General features: G+C 43.8%; 1 protein-coding gene across 1 annotated transcript; it reads left to right on the forward strand.

Annotated features, from left to right (window-relative positions):
• The first annotated feature begins 51 nt into the window (after positions 1-51).
• On the forward strand, positions 52-19519 carry LOC129817303 (cleavage and polyadenylation specificity factor subunit 2-like). The gene is made up of 15 exons (XM_055872397.1): positions 52-199; positions 529-694; positions 957-1116; positions 1274-1379; positions 1483-1612; positions 1997-2112; positions 2315-2502; positions 2965-3255; positions 10228-10328; positions 10568-10771; positions 11063-11218; positions 12059-12281; positions 12766-13104; positions 18290-18424; positions 18940-19519. The coding sequence occupies exons 2-15, from the start codon at positions 546-548 to the stop codon at positions 19030-19032; spliced, it is 2391 nt and encodes a 796-aa protein (XP_055728372.1). The 5' UTR covers positions 52-199; positions 529-545; the 3' UTR covers positions 19033-19519.
• Positions 19520-22569: the final 3050 nt, after the last annotated feature.

A 22569-nucleotide genomic window follows, 5' to 3' on the forward strand; every position in this document is an offset into this window, starting at 1 on the left:
AATAAAAGTTATTCTATTCTCGATGTGATAAATATGATTTGATGGTACCTCCCCAGTGACCTCTCACATTTTCAGCGGCAAGCTTCCGCTTCGTTGAAAGACGTGTTGACAATCGTTGCTGAAAATGCCGTAATGTTAGACTGTTCATGTTATGGATTTCTTTGCTCAATTTTTGTGAAATCTTATATGGCACTTTATGGTATGTTACTCTATGGCCCATTTTATAGGACAATTAGTCTGATGGCCAACTTAGCATGCTAGCTAGCGTTAGCTAGCTTGGACTGCAAACACACAATAGGAAGCTTGGCGTCTCTAACTAGTTCTGTATGATGAATAGTGTTAATAATTGCTGTGTAAGTGTATCATGTCCATGTACCGTTCATGGACCATGTCTGTTCCCATTTTTATAAAGATCAGACCTGCAGACCTGTTTGTCGTCAGTCATATTTTCTGCATGTGAAAGTGGATCGAAATATATATATAGCCATCTTGTTGATAACTAGGTAATGGTCTGTCTTGTCCCTGCAGTATGACAGCTGAGGAGAATGACTTCTATTATCAAACTGACCGCTGTGTCAGGGGTGCAGGAGGAGTCTGCCCTCTGCTACCTGCTGCAGGTGGATGAGTTCCGCTTCCTCCTGGACTGTGGCTGGGATGAGAGCTTCTCTATGGACATTATTGATGCCATGAAAAGGTAGAACACACATCATCTAAGCCAGTAGCTCTCAATGCGGTACTTGGCCTATCCAAAGGGAGTACTTGGTAAGACTCAGAACATAGGCCTAATGATTGGTTACACATGAAGGGGTACATGTGCAGAGCAAAATGTGATTGGAGGTACGGATTGAGAATCACTGATCTACGCTATCAAGACATTGTCTTCGATTCCTGAAGTCAACAACTAGAACTTATCCCTGTCAATCAGATCTCTTACGGGCCATTCCCCTTCTCAATAGGTATGTCCACCAGGTTGATGCTGTGCTCCTCTCCCATCCTGACCCCCTGCACCTGGGGGCTCTGCCCTACGCCGTGGGCAAGCTGGGCCTCAACTGCCCCATCTACGCCACCATCCCCGTCTACAAGATGGGTCAGATGTTCATGTATGACCTGTATCAGGTAAAGGCAGGGGCGTGTTAACCTGGTCCCAGATCTGTTTGTGATGTCTTGCCAACTCGGCAGGACAGCACAAACAGATCTGGGACCAGGCTAGGGGATGTGGGTGATGTCCTACACCCTATTGAACAAGAGGTGACAGTGCACTCTGTTTTGGTAGTCGCGCAACAACACTGAGGACTTCAACCTGTTCACCCTGGATGATGTAGACTGCGCTTTTGATAAAATCCAGCAGTTGAAGTACTCCCAGATTGTAAATCTGAAAGGTCAGTAAAACATGTATCAGTCTACCATAGTGATTGAATTGTTATAGCCTCCTTGTTATAGCTGAAACACTGGTTCAATCGACCTTTTTACTTTTCTGGACAGGGAAAGGACATGGTCTGTCCATCACTCCACTTCCAGCTGGTCACATGATCGGTGGGACCATCTGGAAGATTGTGAAGGATGGGGAGGAGGAGATTGTTTACGCGGTGGACTTTAACCACAAGCGAGAGATGTGAGTAGAGGCTGGATAGAGCATGTTTATTTTGCTGCTGAACCTTCAAGGTACAGTACCTGACCAAAAGTATGTGGACACCTGCTCATCGAACATCACATTCCAAAATCATGGACATTATTATGGAATTGGTCGCATCAATTTGAAACGGCTGCGCGGCAATAATGACCTGACCTGTGTCCCATAATGAACCTGCATTTCATATAGAACCTGGCTAATAATGACTAGCCATCTTTTAAATTAGCATGTCCTTGCAGGGCTTGACATTCAGGTACACTACATGATCAAAAATATGTGGAGACCTGTTCATCAAACATTTAATTTCAAAATCATGGGCATCAATATGAAGTTGGTCCCCCAACATATTGTAAATCTTTCCTCCAGCCACCTGAATGGGTGTACATTGGAGTCGGTGAGTCGTCCCTCTCTGCTCATCACAGACTCTTTTAACGCTACGTACGTGCAGCCGCGTCGCAAACAAAGGGACGAGCAGCTTCTAAGTAAGTTAATCAACTCTCACTCATGTGTGCAGTAATGCTATCCTGATCACAAATATGTTTATGCTGTCTTGCCAACTCCTGTGGTCACTGTCACGCATGGCCATGGCTAGACAGCACAAAAAGATCTGGGCCCAGGCTACAGGAATACCTAGTAGTTGAATATTTAAAAAATGTCTAATCCGCCAATCATTTCCCCCTTCAGCCAATGTGATGGAGACGCTACGCGGTGACGGCAACGTGCTGATTGCCGTGGATACGGCGGGCCGTGTGCTTGAGCTGGCTCAACTGCTGGACCAGATCTGGAGGACGAAGGACGCCGGTCTCGGGGTCTACTCTCTGGCCCTGCTCAACAACGTCAGCTACAACGTGGTGGAGTTCTCCAAGTCTCAGGTCTCGGCCACACGCATACCCTTTTCATTACATGGTCACACAGTACCAGACAATCTTTAAAACACTTTTAAGTGTTTGTTTCAGCCTGCCTGCACTGCTAGATGGGTGGGGTTTGCACCTTTGGGACTGTTCCATTGGTTCAATTGCACCGTGCAAGCTCAGTGAAGCAGAGCTAAAGTATTTGATCATATGATCTTTGAACCCAGGTCTCTAGCTCACTCACCATGAGGAGATGTGATCAACTTTGTGCTAATGTTCACTTTTCAATAGTGCTCACTGCTCGGTCATACATTTTGTGAAAAATATTACAACGATTACCTTTTGTGGGATGGATTTCATCTTTTTCTCATTGTTGTTGTAACACACGGCGCATGTCCTGCTAATATTGTGTGATTATCCTGTCATTGTAATAGGCACGTTAACAAGAGACGTGATTCTGCCTGTTATATTCTCCCCCTACAGGTGGAGTGGATGAGTGACAAGCTGATGCGTTGCTTCGAGGACAAGCGCAACAATCCCTTCCAGTTTCGCCACCTGTCCCTGTGTCACAGCCTGGCCGACCTGGCCCGTGTGCCCAGCCCCAAGGTGGTGCTCTGCAGCCAGCCCGACCTGGAGTCTGGCTTCTCCCGCGAGCTCTTCATCCAGTGGTGCCAGGAGGCCAAGAACTCAGTGATCCTCACCTACCGCACCACGCCTGGCACCCTGGGCCGCTACCTCATCGATAACCCCGGGGAGAAGATGCTAGACCTGGAGGTGAGACTAGGACAGGGGTCGGCAATTAGGTTTGCCCTCGGGGGAATTCTTCTGGGCTAGTAGTCAACGGGTCAGAACATAATTAGTATAATAGCAGCCCAATTCATAGGCCTACACTACAAATTGGACACCGTTGGTCCAATGCAGCCATTTTTATCTCAATATCAAATCATTTCTGGGTAACAATAAGTACCTTACTTGGAGTGTTTTCAATTTAAATGGTCAAACATAAACAAAAAAAGTTTCTTAGCAAAGGTCAATTTCTCAAGCAAGAATTTTGCTATGACTGTTTGGGAGTGGTCTGAGTAGGGAGGGAAAGACTGAAAATTTGCTGTTATTGGCAGAGGTTTGGAACGTTCTTCTTGGTCTATTAACTAATTTGCCGCTTGGTGATGTCACCATTGAAGGCCAAAACTCCATCCCACCAAAACAGGAATAAAGTTTGAAACAGCTCTGGCACTAAAAGGGCATTATCATCATTTTCACAATTTCACAGTGTTATTCCAACCTCACATTCTAGAAATGTATATAAAACATCACGATTTTGACTGCACTGGGCCTTTAACACATCTGGTTAGTATAATGAACATAAATAAACGCAACATGGAACAATTTCAAAGATTTTATGGAATTAAAGTTCATATATGGAAATCTGTCAATTTAAATAAATAAATTAGGCCTAATCTATGGATTTCACATGACTGGGAATACAGATATGCATTAATTGGTCACAGATAGCTTAAAAAAAGTTAGGGGCGTAGATCAGCGAACCAGGCAGTATCTGGTGTGACCATCATTTACCTCATGCAGGATGACACTCCTTTGCATAGAGTTGATCAGGCTGTTGATTGGGGCCTGCTCTTCTTCAATGGCTGTGCGAAGTTGCTGTATATCAGCTTCCAGGAATTGTGTACAGATCCTTGCGACCATTGGGCTGTGCATTATCATGCTGAAACATGAGGTGATGGCGGCTGATGAATGTCACAACAATCGGCATCAGGATCTCTGTCACGGTATCTGTGTATTCAAATTGCCATCAATAAAATGCAATCGTGTTCGTTGTCTGTAGCTTATGCCTGCCCATACCATAACCACACCGCCACCATGGGTCACTCTGTTCACAATGTTGACATCAGCAAACCACTCGCCCGCATGTCCCCATACACGTGGTCTGCAGTTGTACAGTCGGATGGATGTACTGCCAAAACTTCAAAAACGACGTTGGGGGGCGGCTTATGGTAGCGAAATGAACATTAAATTCTCTGGCAACAGGTCTGGTGGACATGCCTGCTGTCCACATGCCAATTGCACGCTCCCTCAAAACTTGAGACGTCTGTAGCATAGTGTTGTGTGACAACTGCACATTTTAGTGTCCTTTTATTGTCCCCAGCACAAGGTACACCTGTGTAATGACCATGCTGTTTAATCAGCTTATTGATATGCTCACTAACAGGGATGTAAAGAAATGTGTGTACCACATTTGAGAGAAATAAGCTTTGAGGGTATGGAACACTTCTGGGATCTGGCAGCTCATGCTGCTTTTTACATTTTTGTTAAGTGTATATAGTCAATTCAATGACAATAACATAATCATTTCTATCTGATTACACTGATACAATCAACAAAGACTTTCCAAAAGTCGTTTTTTTTAAAATGTATTTTTGTGCGTTGATTGGGGGAAATCATCTTGCAATCAAGAGAAAATGTCGCTCTCAAAACAAAGTTTGTTTACAATTGGCTCATTCATCCCCCTCCTCTCCCCTGTAACTATTCCCCAAGTCGTTGCTGCAAATGAGAATGTGTTCTCAGTCAACTTACCTGGTAAAATAACGGTAAAAAAAAAAAAAAAAAAAAAAAGGTGGCTAATGAAAATAGAAGTTTGAGGGAAGACTGGGCACAGAAATATGCATTCTTACCATATTTCTCCAATGTCAAACCAGAGTGTCTTTTTTTGCTACGAAACTTACTGTTTGCAAATAATGAAGTCTGGGACGTCCTTATGAATCTAAGCGTGGTAGCCTACTTTCAAAAGTTAACTTTCCACCCAGACAGTATCCCGACAGATGCAGAAAATGTTTAGCTTCGAGTGACAGGATAGCAAATTCCAGTTTTTTGTCTCTTTCGAATATAGGTCGTAGCACAGCTTCAAAATGTCATAGACAGAAACCATATGCATCAGTCAGATATTTTGCGTGCATTTTAAAAAGCTTGTTTGAGATGTTAGGCATCAGTGTTGAGCATCGTTATAGAACACTTTATGTCATCCGGGTCCTTTTTTATTATTTCATTTCAAAATATTAAGCTAACAATAGGTAGGCTATCCCTTCTGTCCTTTTCTTTAACAAAGGATATGTCAAACCCTCACATACACCCCTCAGTTGAAGCCCTGCTTTAAACCAAACACTCCAACCCCTTAACGGACACGGAGGGAATGGTGACAGTATTGGAGGATTTGGCTACCGACAAATCTATGTAAAGCATACATGCGCCTGTCAAACAGGTAGGCCTGTCAAACACGTAGGTCTGTCAAACAGGTAGGTCTGTCAAACAGGTAGGCCTGTCAAACAGGTAGGCCTGTCAAACAGGTAGGCCTGTCAAACAGGTAGGCCTGTCAAACAGGTAGGCCTGTCAAACAGGTAGGCCTGTCAAACAGGTAGATCTGTCAAACAGGTAGATCTGTCAAACAGGTAGATCTGTCAAACAGGTAGGCCTGTCAAACAGGTAGGTCTGTCAAACAGGTAGGCCTGTCAAACTTGTAAGCGACCCTGTATTTCTTAAATAGGAAGAAATAGTTGAATTCAAATAAAGAAAATTAATTACTCAAATTGCTTTCAGCCTCATTCGCTGTCCAACTCAGTTGATTGTACGCGGGCGCCGCTTCACGTTTCATTACTAGGCTTGTCACGATTCCCAAATATGACAAACAATAGGATACCAGGCCAAGGATCACGAAACCGAGTAGTATCACGATGCCATGGTGGGAAAAAAATCGGTGGCCTAGCATCCTGTTCACCCCGTCCCCCGGACGCTTGTTCACATTTTCTAAACCTCCAAAAACCTGTCACTGAAATTCACACTTCTACTCAATACAACACATTGAATTTAACTTCACACTGTTAAGTGTATAACATAATACTGCATAGAATGGCTGATTTGCTCATATTTGCAAAGGCATACCTGTGATTTGGCTGGAGGAAAGGGAAGAAGGGATATGGAATGGAATCAAACACATGGAAACCGTGTTTGATACCATTCCTCTCATTCCACTCCAGCCATTACCACGAGTCCGTCCTCCCCAATTCAGGTGCCACCAACCTCCTATGATATACCTGCATAATGATCTACATGTCATTGTGTCAGTGTGGAGAACATACTGCATAATGATCTACATGTCAGTGTGGAGAACATACTGCATAATGATCTACATGTCATTGTGTCAGTGTGGAGAACATACTGCATAATGATCTACATGTCAGTGTGGAGAACATACTGCATAATGATCTACATTTCATTGTGTCAGTGTGGAGAACATACTGCATAATGATCTACATGTCAGTGTGGAGAACATACTGCATAATGATCTACATGTCAGTGTGGAGAACATACTGCATAATGATCTACATGTCATTGTGTCAGTGTGGAGAACATACTGCATAATGATCTACATGTCAGTGTGGAGAACATACTGCATAATGATCTACATGTCAGTGTGGAGAACATACTGCATAATGATCTACATGTCAGTGTGGAGAACATACTGCATAATGATCTACATGTCAGTGTGGAGAACATACTGCATAATGATCTACATGTCAGTGTGGAGAACATACTGCATAATGATCTACATGTCATTGTGTCAGTGTGGAGAACATACTGCATAATGATCTACATGTCATTGTGTCAGTGTGGAGAACATACTGCATAATGATCTACATGTCAGTGTGGAGAACATACTGCATAATGATCTACATGTCAGTGTGGAGAACATACTGCATAATGATCTGCATGTCAGTGTGGAGAACATACTGCATAATGATCTGCATGTCATTGTGTCAGTGTGGAGAACATACTGCATAATGATCTACATGTCAGTGTGGAGAACATACTGCATAATGATCTACATGTCAGTGTGGAGAACATACTGCATAATGATCTACATGTCAGTGTGGAGAACATACTGCATAATGATCTACATGTCAGTGTGGAGAACATACTGCATAATGATCTACATGTCAGTGTGGAGAACATACTGCATAATTATCTACATGTCATTGTGTCAGTGTGGAGAACATACTGCATAATGATCTACATGTCAGTGTGGAGAACATACTGCATAATGATCTACATGTCAGTGTGGAGAACATACTGCATAATGATCTACATGTCAGTGTGGAGAACATACTGCATAATGATCTACATGTCAGTGTGGAGAACATACTGCATAATGATCTACATGTCAGTGTGGAGAACATACTGCATAATGATCTACATGTCAGTGTGGAGAACATACTGCATAATGATCTACATGTCATTGTGTCAGTGTGGAGAACATACTGCATAATGATCTACATGTCAGTGTGGAGAACATACTGCATAATGATCTACATGTCATTGTGTCAGTGTGGAGAACATACTGCATAATGATCTACATGTCAGTGTGGAGAACATACTGCATAATGATCTGCATGTCAGTGTGTCAGTGTGGAGAACATACTGCATAATGATCTACATGTCATTGTGTCAGTGTGGAGAACATACTGCATAATGATCTACATGTCAGTGTGGAGAACATACTGCATAATGATCTACATGTCATTGTGTCAGTGTGGAGAACATACTGCATAATGATCTACATGTCAGTGTGGAGAACATACTGCATAATGATCTGCATGTCAGTGTGTCAGTGTGGAGAACATACTGCATAATGATCTACATGTCATTGTGTCAGTGTGGAGAACATACTGCATAATGATCTACATTTCATTGTGTCAGTGTGGAGAACATACTGCATAATGATCTACATGTCAGTGTGGAGAACATACTGTATAATGATCTACATTTCAGTGTGGAGAACATACTGCATAATGATCTACATGTCAGTGTGGAGAACATACTGTATAATGATCTACATTTCAGTGTGGAGAACATACTGCATAATGATCTACATGTCAGTGTGGAGAACATACTGCATAATGATCTACATGTCATTGTGTCAGTGTGGAGAACATACTGCATAATGATCTACATGTCATTGTGTCAGTGTGGAGAACATACTGCATAATGATCTACATGTCATTGTGGAGAACATACTGCATAATGATCTACATGTCATTGTGTCAGTGTGGAGAACATACTGCATAATGATCTACATTTCAGTGTGGAGAACATACTGCATAATGATCTACATGTCATTGTGTCAGTAAGAAGAAAATACTGCATGAAACCTCCTTTCCTCTTCAGTTAACACATACTCACTCTCATAAACACACAACACTCTCTCTCTCTCTTTCACAAACACACATACACACACTGCTTCCAGTTTTTCAAACGTTAAGACACCAAACAGAATGTAAGGAGCACCAGAAATACAGATAGCTGTTTGATATAGTTTAGACTTATATTAGTTAGGCCTTATATGAATTATACCTTTTGAAGTAGAAGACCTTTTTCCTTTCTTCCTGTGCCAATCAAATGTGCCCAAACCTACTGTCAAGTTACCAGGTTGTTAGCTAGCTAGGTGACATGACTGAACAACATTGTTTATTATCAAACCAATAATTAGCGACCCTGGATTAGTTTAAAACGGGCCGCGACATGGTGTGTGAAATGATATAAAATGCGCGCGAATCCCGATAGAACGAATAAAAGTCATCTCTGGTAATATGGGTCTTATTTTTTTAATGTTTAGGCTAGAGACAAGACGTTTTCTTTGCTGTAAAGCTGCGAACATGCTTGTCGCAAAGCGGTGCTCCATTTTCCCTCCCTGACACTCCGAGTCTGCATGCCAGTGAACTTGCAAAGTCTACGCAGACTGGTCCGTGCTCTTTGTTATAACGGGCGATGAAATGATACAATGTATCAGCTTTGCTCACTTTGCGCACTAATCCAATGTAACAAATGTACAATTCTAACAACAAAAGACTCACAAGGGTCTGGGTCTGCATCCCTGCTCGCCATCACTGTTAAATGATATTGGGGGTAAAAAAAAACGGAGGAATAGACGCGCGGACAAAGTGAAGCAGGTGTGTGAGCATTGGTAGGGGATGCGGCTGGCTGGTTCCAGCTGACACAGGTGATATGCGCTTGAAAGTGAAGTGGATATTGGACCTGCATATACAAGTGGCTATTGCTTCAATTCAACTGAATTATAATCCAAACTAATTTTATAAACATTTTATAACTGGCACCAGCAGGTTCTTAATATCGGTAGTGCTGAAAAAGGTGGTAGTATCATATGAAACGGTACTACAGTATTCTATAATGTTATTGTAAGTGTCATGACGTTTTGGTACCTTGATATTACACCATGGTACCGGTATACTGTGCAACACTTTTCAGCACAACCTAGCACGCTTGACTTATTAGTTGAGCTTGACTTTATTAGTTGACTGTCTCTTGCACTCTCTCCTTATGGATTGAAGTTAAAATTTAACTTTTGCAATATTTTGGTGGGGTAACTTCTTCTTGGGACATTACATTTGGATCCGATACTTAAAAAAAACATTTTATGCATAATTAATACGGGGGGCTTTGGGGAACCCCAAAAAATAGGAGGCTGTGTGGCCATTTTGGCTCAGTGTGATAGCTTTTTGGATTTATTTATTTTGGTGCAGCATCTCCCTAGGGCTCTTCCTGTCTCTGTTTCCGTCTCAACTCAAGCGTGGAACAGCTTGATGTGTCACTGGCATTCGCACTGTTCCTCCCCCCTTTTCTTATTTTTTTCTCCATTTCATTTTCTTGTCATGTTGACAGATTAGAAAACGGGTGAAGCTGGAAGGCAGGGAGCTGGAAGAATACCTGGAGAAAGAGAGAATGAAGAAGGAAGCTGCCAAAAAACTTGAACAAGAAAAAGAGTGAGTCACTGACACTGTTTGTGTGTTTTGGGCCTCAACTTATTTACAATATTTGGGCACTGTGAATAATATTCCCAGACGTGGGTATTGTTCTGTGTGTGTTACGCGCTCTGTGTGCGTTGCGGACGTACTATACAGATTCATGAAGTTGGTCTCCGGGAATGAAGATGTTTGTTTTTGAGATGAAGAAACACAGCAAGACTGTGGGTGTGTGAGTCTAATATATTTGTGTCTCTCAGGGTGGATGTGGACTCAAGTGACGAGAGCGACATGGAGGATGACCTGGAGCTGCCGGCGATGGTGAAGACCAAACACCACGACCTGATGATGAAGGGAGATGGCGTCCGCAAGGGCAGCTTCTTCAAACAAGCCAAGAAGTCCTACCCCATGTTCCCCACCCACGAGGAGAGGGTCAAGTGGGACGAGTACGGAGAGATCATCAGGTACTGTAGTCATTAAGCTATTACCCTTTTCACACTAAGGCGCTGATCCAAACTGAGCTGTGCTGACCCGGTTATGCATCAACCATAATGGCTGGACAAGGGAAATATCAGCGCCAGTACAGTTCGTTTGGCACAGAAGTGTAAAAATGCTCTACACAGACTGTCTTTTACCTCGGTAGAACCTAGAAATCGAAACATGAACCCCCTTTGAATAATGAGCTATGCAGTGGATTTTTTGTTGAAGCAGAGCTAACTTCACACAATGATGTATTAATTAATGACTGTCTCCAGACCGGAGGACTTCCTGGTACCAGAGCTCCAGGCCACAGAGGAGGAGAAGAACAAGCTGGAGTCAGGCATGGCCAAAGGAGACGAACCCATGGACCAAGACTCCTCATCCAAAGTACCCACCAAGTGTACCTCCACTACAGAGAACCTAGAGATCAAGTAAGTGGGCCTACCCACCTAAATTGAAAGCAGACTTCTTCAGAGAGCCTCTCAATGCAAAAAACAATATGATTCATGTTTATATTGTAATGATTTACAAGGAATACATAGTGCTGAAACATGTACGTTTGGGATTTTAATGATGCTTGTGGATATGCCAAGACTATAGTTATTTTAATTTGCGCAAAATATTAAAAGTATCTTAGTATTTTTCTCTAATATTATCAGGGACCCCCTCTCAGGTAAACCGGCGACCCACCCCCATCATACGTTAGCAAGAGAAAAAACATTCACATGTCTTGTCGTCAAGGGAATGATAATGGTGTGTAAAAGTAATGTTTTTTATTCTTATTTTATAGCTTTGGTAGATTGTTTTTTTTTCATTATTTTGATCTCCCCACATAATTGGAATAGGAAGTGTAAACTCTTAACAGCCTACTAGCTAGAAAGGTAACTCAAACACATGTTTGCTAAGAGGAGCTGTTTAGCAGCTTAACAGCAGCCAGCAGCACTTGGTGGCCTATTTGCAGGTGCTTTTTCAATCCTATGTCAGATACTCCAGTGAGTGTAATTTGCTCGATATTATGAGTTAAGAGATAAAGTTGGTATCGTTAGAAATAACATATTCTCCTCTTTTCTACTGTAGGTATGTAATCCAACATGTGTTTATTTTGTTGCTAGCGATATTCATGAAAACATTGAAATAAAACATATTTTTTTAATAAAAATAAGTTGTATACCGCTGATAGTATTTTTTTTCCATCACATTTAAAATGAATATCTTAATTCATATTTAAAATATTGGGAAATTATAAATTCTTATCTGATCATTCTGTGCAGAGCCAGGGTGACGTACATCGACTACGAGGGGCGTTCGGACGGCGACTCTATCAAGAAGATCATCAACCAGATGAAGCCGCGGCAGCTGGTGATCGTGCACGGCCCTCCCGAGGCCAGCCTGGACCTGGCCGAGTCCTGCAAGGCCTTCACCAAGGACATTAAGGTCTACACGCCTAAGCTGCAGGAGACTGTGGACGCCACCAGTGAGACACACATCTACCAGGTCAGTCGGGTTAGAATTTTATACAAAATGCCATGCTAATTTAAAATATTTTGGTACAGATTGGCTAATGCCCTAAATGATTGTAAATAACTGACATAGAATGTTGTGTTATCACAATTCACCAATCAGAATGTTGATGTGCTTAAGTAACTGCAACTAATTTAACCCAGGTCAAGCCATCTTAGAATTCTCAACTTGACAATGGGTCAATTTGGTATAAGGTTTATAATAATACTATTATAACATATGCCATTTAGCAGACACTTATCAAAAAGCGAGTTACAGTTGTGCGTGCACAAATATTACGTACAGGTGTTCCTGGGAATCGAACTCACTATCTTGGCATTACAAGCACCGTGATCTACCAACTGGGATACAGAGGCCCCAGTTAAGCAGTTTGTTTGTGTGCAGAAACCTTTTAAATGTTAAGCTTAAGCACTTTCTGTCATATATATACATGAAATATTTTATTCTTCCTCCTCAGGTGCGGTTGAAAGACTCGCTGGTGAGCTCGCTGCAGTTTTGCCGCGCCAAGGACACGGAGCTGGCGTGGATCGACGGCGTGCTGGACATGCGCGTCGTCAAGGTGGACACAGGCGTTCTGCCCGAGGAGGGCGTGGTGAAGGGTGAAAAGGGAGCCGGCGAGGAGGCCGTGGAGGACGGCGAGCTGGCCATGGACGTGACCCCTGCTGACCACGGCACCACAGACCATAGTGTGGTGGCTCAGCAGCGCGCCATGAAGACGCTGTTTGGCGAGGACATGCGCGAGCCGTCGGAGGAGAGTGACGTCATCCCCACCCTGGAGCCCCTGCCCACCCACGAGGTGAGAGAGCGAGAGATGGAGGGGAAGAGGAGATGTACTGTAGCGAGAGATACTGTAGATAGACGGAGGGGAGGGCAGAGAGTAGGGGAGGGTTGGCTGTAATCTCTTAGTTCAGACAAAGGGAGAGAGGAGATGTAAAGAGGGTAAAATAAGGTTGCTTTGTCCTCAGTGAAAGAGGATGGGAGAGGGCTGACCCCGAGGGAGAGGGAGATGAGTGTTGATCCCGGGACCGTTTTTTTATTCAGAGAGGGAAATGATAGGTTGAATGGTTCCTCTCTAGGTTTCTTCCTAGCCACCATGCTTCTACATCTGCATTGCTTGCTGTTTGGGTTTTAGGCTGGGTGTCTGTATAGCACTTTGTAAAAAGGGCTTTATAAATACATTTGATTGATATGACAATAGACACAAAGAGCAGCAGAATGCACAGGAAGAAAGCTAGCCTGTGGCTAATTTAGCAACAGAGAGAAGGGAGTGCACTGAGTTAAACTGATCTGAGGTTATATGTATAGAAATTATTAGTGATGGGGGAAGAAAGATAGTTACATATCGCAATATTATTTTTGGATGATATTATATTGATATTTGACTCCAAATATTGATTTGTATAAAAATAACATCTATTTGATTTAGCTAGATAATGTTAGCTAGTGCTAGTCGGCTGTACCTGTGCCAAATTTTTCATCCAATAGCTTGTTTTCCATCTTCTCTTTAAGTAGTTTCTCTGCAGCAGACATATATTGAGCAATATGTTTGGAACATCAAATCGCAGCAAAGTCGCAGTATCAAATCGCAATACATATAGCATTGTGAGAATCACCATACATATGGTATCGGCACAGAAAGATCGTGATGATGTCAGATTGTGAGGTCCCTGGCAATTCCCAGCCCTAGAAAATATATGGTTAGGGTTCTACAGAGTCTACAGTCAATAGAGTCAAGCTGATCTGAGATCAGATGTAAAGAAGCTATGAAGTTGTAGTTGCACTACAGGGGTAAAAAAACGAGGGTGCTAGTGAAGAAAGATTTCACTGGTCACGTCAGTTTTTTGGTTCACAATTTCCTTTAAAACATTTTTTTTTTTTCAAACAGCAATGGGTATGCAAACCAGGTATTCAAAAAGTTTGGTACAAAGTCTTGGTTGAATCTTTTGCGATGTGCGATTCGGTCATCATGCACTGTATGAATGAAAATGTCTAAAGGCTTTCCCCAAAAAAACATACCAATTAAATGTTGAATGCATAGTAGGCCTGCCTGGCAGAATCATTTCATAATGATTTGTATCAATCACGAGGCATTTGTTTAGCAAACTCAGCCATCACATGTAGTCTACACTGTACATTGTAACCTCTTTTTTACCCCAAATTTTTATTATTGTTCACAGACCTCTTAAGTGGTCTGCTGATGTGGTTTATGCGTTGTTGTGGACTTGGTACATCACATTTGAGTTTTTTTTCTATAAACAAAAAGTGTGATTATGAGAGTGAAAGAAAAAAAATCTCTGAAACCTGGATCATAAAACTGGGGAAACGGAATTTACCAAAAGATGAAACAGATTTTATAGGGCCCTACAACTGTAGAGTGACTGTTAAAAATCGCTACCAATAACACTATTTTTGAGATTGAGTAAAAAGGTTTTATTTTTTCCATCTTAATGTAACGGATATGAAATGGCTAGCTAGTTAGCGATGGTGCGCGCTAATAGCCTTTCAATCGGGGACGTCACTTGCTCGGAGACCTTGAAGTAGTGGTTCCCCTTGCTCTGCAAGGACCGCGGCTTTTGTGGAGCGATGGGTAACGATGCTTCATGGGTGACTGTTGTTGATGTGTGCAGAGGGTCCCTGGTTCGCGCCCGGGTCGGGGCGAGGGGACGGACGTAAAGTTATACTGTTACACTAACAACAATGTACACTATATATAGAAAAGTATGTGGACACCCCTTCATATTAGTGGATTTGGTTATTTCAGCCACACCCGTTGCCGACAGGTGTATAAAATCGAACACACAGCCATGCAATCTCCATAGACAAATATTGGCAGTAGAATGGCCATACTGAAGAGCTCAGTGACTTTCAACATGGCACCGTCATAGGATGCCACCTTTCCAACAAGTTAGTATATCAAATTTCTGCCCTGCTAGAGCTGCCACGGTCAACTGTAAGTGCTGTTATTGTGAAGTGGAAGCATCTATTAGCAGCAACGGCTTAGCCGCGAAGTGGTAAGCCTCACAAGCTCACGGGACCACCGAGTGCTTCACCACGTAGCGTGTAAAAATCGTCTGTCCTCAGTTGCAATACTCTCTACCAAGGTCCAGACTGCCTCTGGAAGCAACGTCAGCGCATCAACTGTTTGTCGGGAGCTTCATGAAATGGGTTTCCATGGCCGAGCAGCTGCATACAAGCCTAAGATCGCAAGATGCACAATGCCAAGCGTTGGCTGGAGTGGTGTAAAGCTTGCCGCCATTGGAGCAGTGAAACGCGTTCGCTAGAGTGATAAATCATGCTTCACCATCTGGCAATCTGACGGACGAATCTGGGTTTGGCGGATGCCAGGAGAACGCTACCTGCCTTAATGCTTAGTGCTAACTGTAAAGTTTGGTGGAGGAGGAATATTAGTCTGGGGAAGTTTTTCATAGATCGGGCTAGTTCCAGTGAAGGGAAATCTTAGTGCTACAGCATACAATTACATTCTAGACGATTCTGTGCTTCCAACTTTATGGCAACAGTTTGGAGAAGGCCCTTTCCCGTGCACAAAGCGAGGTTCGTACAGAAATGGTTTGTTGAGATCGGTGTAGAAGAACTTGACTGGCCTGCACAGAACCCTGACCTCAACTCAATCGAACACCTTTGGGATTAATTGGAACGCTGACTGCGATCCATGTCTAATTGCCCAACATCAGTGCCCGACCTCACAATTGCTCTTGTGGCTGAATGGAAGTCCCCGCAGCAATGTTCCAACATCTAGTGGAAAGCCTACCCAGAATAGTGGAGGCTGTTATAACAGCAAAGGGGGGACCAACTTCATATTGATGCCCATGATTTTGAAATGAAGTGTTCAATGAGCAGGTGTCCACATACTTTTGATAATGTAGTGTACCTGGATGTCAAGCCCAGCAAGGACATGCTAATTTAAAAGATGGATTGTCATTATTAGTCTGTGTCTATATGAAATGCAGGTTCATTATGGGACACAGGTCAGGTCATTATTGCTGTGAAAAATTGGTGCGACCAAATCATGTGCTGATGCCATCAACTGAAAAAGTTGGATTCACACCAGTGCCACAAGTGCAAAAAGTTTGTCTTGACCCCTGAACTAATCCACAGAGAGTCCAACTGATCTGAGGTCAGATTTACCAGTATAAAAACTGTATGGTTGTGGTTCCACAGAGTCCATTCAGTTCAACTGATCGAAGATCAGAGGTGTGTTCAATAAGGTAAATACTTTGTGAATGTTAGCTAACACATTCCATTTGTTTTGTGTTGGCCATGAAGTTGCGAAATTTTGCTAACGTTATCAAAAAGTCTGAGAAGGTAGTGTGCAGCGAACGTACGTGTCTGTTTCGGATCTAAACTGTCACTACAAATAATCAAATCAAAGTTTATTTGTCACGTGCGCCGAATACAAAAGGTCTACTACACCTTATAGTGAAATGCTTACTTACGGGACACAATGCAAATAGTCCGTTAGCCATTTGATTACCTGTTCAGAAGTCTTATGGCTTGGGGGTAAAAGCTGTTGAGAAGCCTTTAGGCTTGCGGTAGAAGAGAGAACAGTCTATGACTAGGGTGGCTGGGTTCTTTGACCATTTTTAGGGCCTTCCTCTCACACCACGTGGTGTAGAGGTCCTGGATGGCAGGCAGCTTAGCCCCAGTGAATGGGGGTGTGCTCAGTCCTCCTTTTTCTGTAGTCCACAATAATTTCCTTTGTCTTGATCACGTTGAGGGATAGGTTGTTATTCTGGCACCACCCGGCCAGGTCTCTGACCTCCTCCCTATAGGCTGTCTCGTCGTTTTGGTGATCAGGCCTACCACTGTTGTGCCGTCTGCAAACTTAATGATGATGTTGGAGTCGTGCTTGGCCATGCAGTCGTGGGTGAACAGGGAGTACAGGAGGGGACTGAGCACGCTCCCCTGAGGGGCTCCGGTGTTGAGAATCAGCGTGGCAGATGTTTTGTTACCTACCCTCACCACCTGGGGGCTGCCTGTCTGGAAGTCCAGGATCCAGTTGCAGAGAGAGGTGTTTAGTCCAAGGGTCCTTAGCTTAGTGATGGGCTTTGAGGGCACTATGGTGTTGAACGCTGAGCTGTAGTCAATGAATAGCATTCTCACGTAGGTGTTCCTTTTGTCCAGATGGGAAAGGCCAGTGTGGAGTGCAATAGAGATTGCATCATCTGTGGATCTGTTTGAGCGGTATGCAAATTGGAGTGGGTCTAGGGTTTCTGGGATAATGGTGTTAATGTGAGCAGTTACCAGCTTTTCAAAGCTCTTCATGGCTACAGATGTGAGTGCTACGGGTCAGTAGTCATTTAGGCAGGTTACCTTGGTGTTCTTGGGCACAGGGGAAATGGTGGTTTGCTTGAAGCATGTTGGTATTAGACTCGGACAGGGACATGTAGAAAATGTCAGTGAAGACACCTGCCAGTTGGTCAGCACGTGGCCATGTAGGTTTTCTATGACTTGTATTTGGAATAGCAAAGTCATTTGCAGTTTGATTATTTCCTCTAAATGCCACAGTAATCCTTAGAAAATATTTTGTTTCATGTTTCACCGTAACATTTTTGAATGTTCATTCAAATAGTTTCTAAGGCTGCATTTACAAAGGCAGCCCAATTCTGAGCTTTTTTCCACTAATTGTGTATTTTGACCAATCAGATCAGCTCTTTTGCCAGTAAATTGGCAAAAAATCTAACGTAGTCCTTAGAGTCATACTGATCTGAGGTCAGATGTACAGAAACTGTATGGTTGTGGTTAGACTAATCCACATAGGATGCGTTTACACAGGCAGCCAATTCTGATATTTTGGCATGACCATGGCAAAAGAGCTCATCTGATCAAAAGACCAATTAGTGGGAAAAAAGATCAGAATTTGGTTACCTGTGTAAATGCAGCCGTAGAGTACAACTGGTCTGAGATCAGTTGTATATAATGTGTTCTGGGTCTAACCCATACACACCCTGTCTAACTCACAGATCCCAGGCCACCAGTCGGTGTTCATCAACGAGCCGCGCCTGTCCGACTTCAAGCAGGTGCTGCTGAGGGAAGGCATCCAGGCTGAGTTTGTGGGAGGAGTGCTGGTGTGCAACAACATGGTGGCCGTCCGCAGGGTGAGTTGTCCGTCTGTCTGTCCTTCTCCCCCAGCACACCACAGTACAGCCACAGTCATTCATTTAGTTCATTCAGCTCGCTTTGACAGCATAAGCTAATCCCAGCCCTGACCTGCTTCATGAGAAAGGGGAAATGGGCCCAAAGGTGGCATGTTTTTCAGCAAAAAGCTATGACACAAAATGGCATCCTATTGCAGACCTATTATATATGTATGTACCTATTATCTAACTTTCATTTAATTGAAAACCAATTCTTATTTATTTACAAGAATGCTCTGGGGAAGGAACGATGACGCAGGATTAAACAATCCATTTTACTCAGTTGGGGATGAGTAGTTTGTAGACTGAAGGGGCAACCTATGTGTAAACAAACCATTTCTGCTGCGTACTGAAGTCAGCACCACTCCATCTCCACTCCACATCTAGTGGTGGATGTTAAAAGGGGGGGGGGGGGGTGGTTGTGACTATGCGTGACCCCTCTAACCCTTGTACGTATCGCCATCCCCCCTGTACAGACGGAGGCAGGGCGCATCGGCCTGGAGGGCTGCCTGTGTGATGACTACTATAAAATCCGCGAGCTGCTCTATCAGCAGTATGCTGTGGTATAGGAGAGACGAGCAGCCGCGGAGGCGGCGTCGGCCGTTACATGATCACACAGAGGCATTCCGTTTGGGAGGAGAGAGAGTGGAGAGAGCGGACTGTACCCAGAGGACCACAGTGTTCTAGGTGCTCTCCACACACAGGCTACCTGAGCTCCCCTCGAGCATCTCCAGCTGTTTTACCTCCTACCGCTGTGTTGATTTCTCCTTTTTTACCCCCTTTGTCTGTTTACTGTTATTTTTTATTGTGCGTCTTTCCCCCCGCAGTGAGAGACAGATGGGCTCTCCCTTAGTGACCTCTCCTTGATGCGAACACATGATGTGCGAACCAACGGTAACCCTTAGGGTCTTTTTTACCTCTCCTCAAACCCTCAGCTCTGGAGAAAATTCACTACACACTCGCTGGAGAGTGCCAACATCGCTTGACATAGGCTGAAATGGTTTCAGTTTTTTTGTTTTCTTCAACTCATTAAATTCCCTTTTTTGAACAATTGAATTGGTTTGTGTCATATATATTTGCTGTTGGTTGAGAGGGGAGCCAGACTTGTATATGTACTGTATGTAGGTTTGGGGTCAATTCAGTTAATGTTTCAATGAGGGCAATTTGGAATGGGAATTCCAGTTTACTTCCTGAATTGAGTGAATGGAAATGGGATTGACCCCGACCCTGACTGTATGTAGTACCATTAAGGGGCTTTGCTCTACTGTGCTGCTGCAGTTACGGTTTGATAACACTAGATGGAGACATTTTTCTGCCTCTTCCTCTTCTCACACACACAGCAGCAATTCCAGGGTTGAGAGATGACGTTGTCCCTGCAGTGATATCTTGGAAAATTAGCATAATTCACTCAGTTATGTACATAAAGAGGTATAATACTTGATTCTCTAATGCTAATATTTCAGGTAACTGAAATTAGGTTATATAGTTAAGATTGAGACTGAGAGGAAAGTGAAAATGTATTTAAAATGGCTTGCTGATATCTTATAATCCACATATAAGGTCAATGTTATTATCCCTGTGAAGTTTAAATTCACCATTGTCTCAGGAGACTGCTTGGGGGGAGGGGGTGTCCCAAATTGCCAAATTAACCGAAGCCTTATGGTGAAAAGTAGTGCATTATAATGTGAGTAGGGTGGTGTGACTGTGATGATGCTAAGATGGAGGGGGGGTGCGAAGCAGCCTTTTTCTCCTCGGCTGCGGTGTGTCATTGGCTGGCTGAAGTCCGCTGCTGCAGTAGTGGTGGCACATCGTCTCGGCCCATTACGCTCACAGACGGGCAGACAGTCAGCGTTGTGCGAATCCCCGGGGTGGCCCCTCGCCTAGCCACCTTACCACATGGGCAGTTGTGGTATGTCACTGCCGTGGCTCTACCCACAACAAAGGACCCCCCCTACCACACACACAATCTATCTCTCTCTCTCTCGCATACACTACACACACACACTCAGTGACCTATCGTCATGGATCAAAGCACCTCCCCTACCATACACACAGTGACATCACTTCACCCTCAGTCGTTGTCGACTACCAAACTCTGCCCAACCTATGGACCCGCAGCCAGTCAGTATGGTGGGCCACGAACGTTTTAGTCTGGGCCGACCCGACGAAGCGAGCTGACTGTGGGCAGAGGGAGAGAGGGATCATGGACATGGATGGATGGAGGGAGTTATAGGCATGAGCAGCGTGGATGGCTGGCCCACTGATGCGCAGCTAGGTTAGTTTTGTACAGAACAGTTGCGTAACATATAGTTTTGCACTTAACATTTAAATGGCCTTTTTTATAATCCATGGCACAGGCACACACACACACACATCATTTGCGGCAGAAAATATGCCTTTATTCTCTCTGTGTGAACTTCAGTAATCCCTTCTGTGACAGAGAGAATGGGATAGAGATAAACCGAGAGAGATGGAAAAAGAGAGAGGCTCCTGTGCCAGTCACTACTTTTCATTTTGATAATTGACGGCGGGAACGCCAGAAAGGTCCATCAGCGTAATCCTCTTAGTGCATTGTTTATAATGTTGACTGTCACAGAAGCCCCTATTTTTTTTATGTAACGAGCAGCTAAGGCCCCACTTTTCCCCCAGGAGGCAGGGAGGAGACCTGAGCCCCGAATGCATCCTAAATGACACCCTATTCCCTAATGTACTACTTTTGACCAGAGACATATGGGCCCTGGTTTAAGTAGGACACGAAATAGGGAATAGGGTGCCATTTGAGAAGCACAGAATTTCTCCCCTTCTCACTCAACAAGTGCCCTTCTCATTTGTGCCATGGGATGGGAGGAGGACAAGCAAGGATATTAGGACAAAAGCAAAGTTACAAATTGGGCATCTACTGTATGTGTATTATTTCATAGCTCTGTGGAGGACAAATTAATTCAACCTAATCCCGTTGAATTCCTGGTGGCCTCTCTCTCTCCCTCCCCTCTCTTCTTTTCTCTGTATTAAGCTGACCACTTAATGCTGCCAGTGACATCAATGGAATAATGTGAAATATGAGTGGTTTTCTAAGAAAGAATGTTTGAAACAGCAAATGGCACAGGCACAAATAGCAAATCATTTGTTGTCTGGGCTTCCAAAGGTAGGCTATGTTTGAGCAGTTCCATGTGGGTGTGTAACACTCCTGATTAGCTGCATACGGGTAGGATGAGGAGGGGTCCGCTTTCACTTTCTCTCTACCCCTCTCTCCTTCCCCTGCCCTCTCTCTGTCTCTCTCTCTAATTCCCTCTACTCCATGGGGCTGGGTAATCCCTCTGTGCCAGTGTCTTCAAGCAGTAATGGCCCTTAGCAGGGGGGCCAGTCATGCCCACCCACTCATAAGACACATGGAGGGGGCTGGGCTGTCTCAGGGGGCTGCTGGGATGCGATGGGCTGAGCATCCTCCTTTGAATTACACAATTACTAAGGTGATCCTCTTACGCAACCGGCTCCTCACACCGGCCCACAATACAAGGTAGGCGATCCCTGTGAGCATAAATCCATCCACAAAGGCAGGCAGCTCGATGACAGATTATCCCCCAGGCCAATAATACAGGCAGCTGCCATATTGCCTTTGTGATAAAACAATTGTGCATTTGTGGATGGAGGACAAAATCAAGTCAATTTTTATTTGTCCCATATGCCGAATACAACAGGTGTTACAGTGAAATGCTTACTTACAAGCCCTTAACCAACAAAAGAAAATACAAAAAAAGTAAGAGATAAGAATAACAAATCATTAAAGAGAAGCAGTAAATAACAATAGCGGGGCTATATACAGGGGGTACCAGTACAGTTCCAGTTACAGCTAATGTCAATGTGCGGGGGCACCGGTGTCGAGGTAATATGTACATGTTGGTAGAGTTATTAATGTGACTATGCATAGATAATAACAGAGAGTAGTAGCAGCAGTGTTGTGGGGGGGGGGGGGGGGGGGGGGGGGGGTGCTATACAAATAGTCTGGGTAGCCATTTGATTAGCTGTTCAGGAGTGTTATGGCTTGGGGGTAGAAGCTATTTAGGAGCCTCCGGTATCGTTTGCCGTTCGGTAGCAAAGAGAACAGT

The sequence above is a fragment of the Salvelinus fontinalis genome, chromosome 20 (assembly GCF_029448725.1).
Source record: "Salvelinus fontinalis isolate EN_2023a chromosome 20, ASM2944872v1, whole genome shotgun sequence".
NCBI lineage: Eukaryota > Metazoa > Chordata > Actinopteri > Salmoniformes > Salmonidae > Salvelinus > Salvelinus fontinalis.

Bases quoted from the DNA above. Each gene is read 5' to 3' on its own strand.
- LOC129817303 (XM_055872397.1), top strand. From the start codon at position 546: ATGACTTCTATTATCAAACTGACCGCTGTGTCAGGGGTGCAGGAGGAG. The intron at 695-956 runs GTAGAACACACA...CCTTCTCAATAG, and splicing joins ATTATTGATGCCATGAAAAG to GTATGTCCACCAGGTTGATG. The intron at 1,613-1,996 runs GTGAGTAGAGGC...TCTTTCCTCCAG, and splicing joins TTTAACCACAAGCGAGAGAT to CCACCTGAATGGGTGTACAT.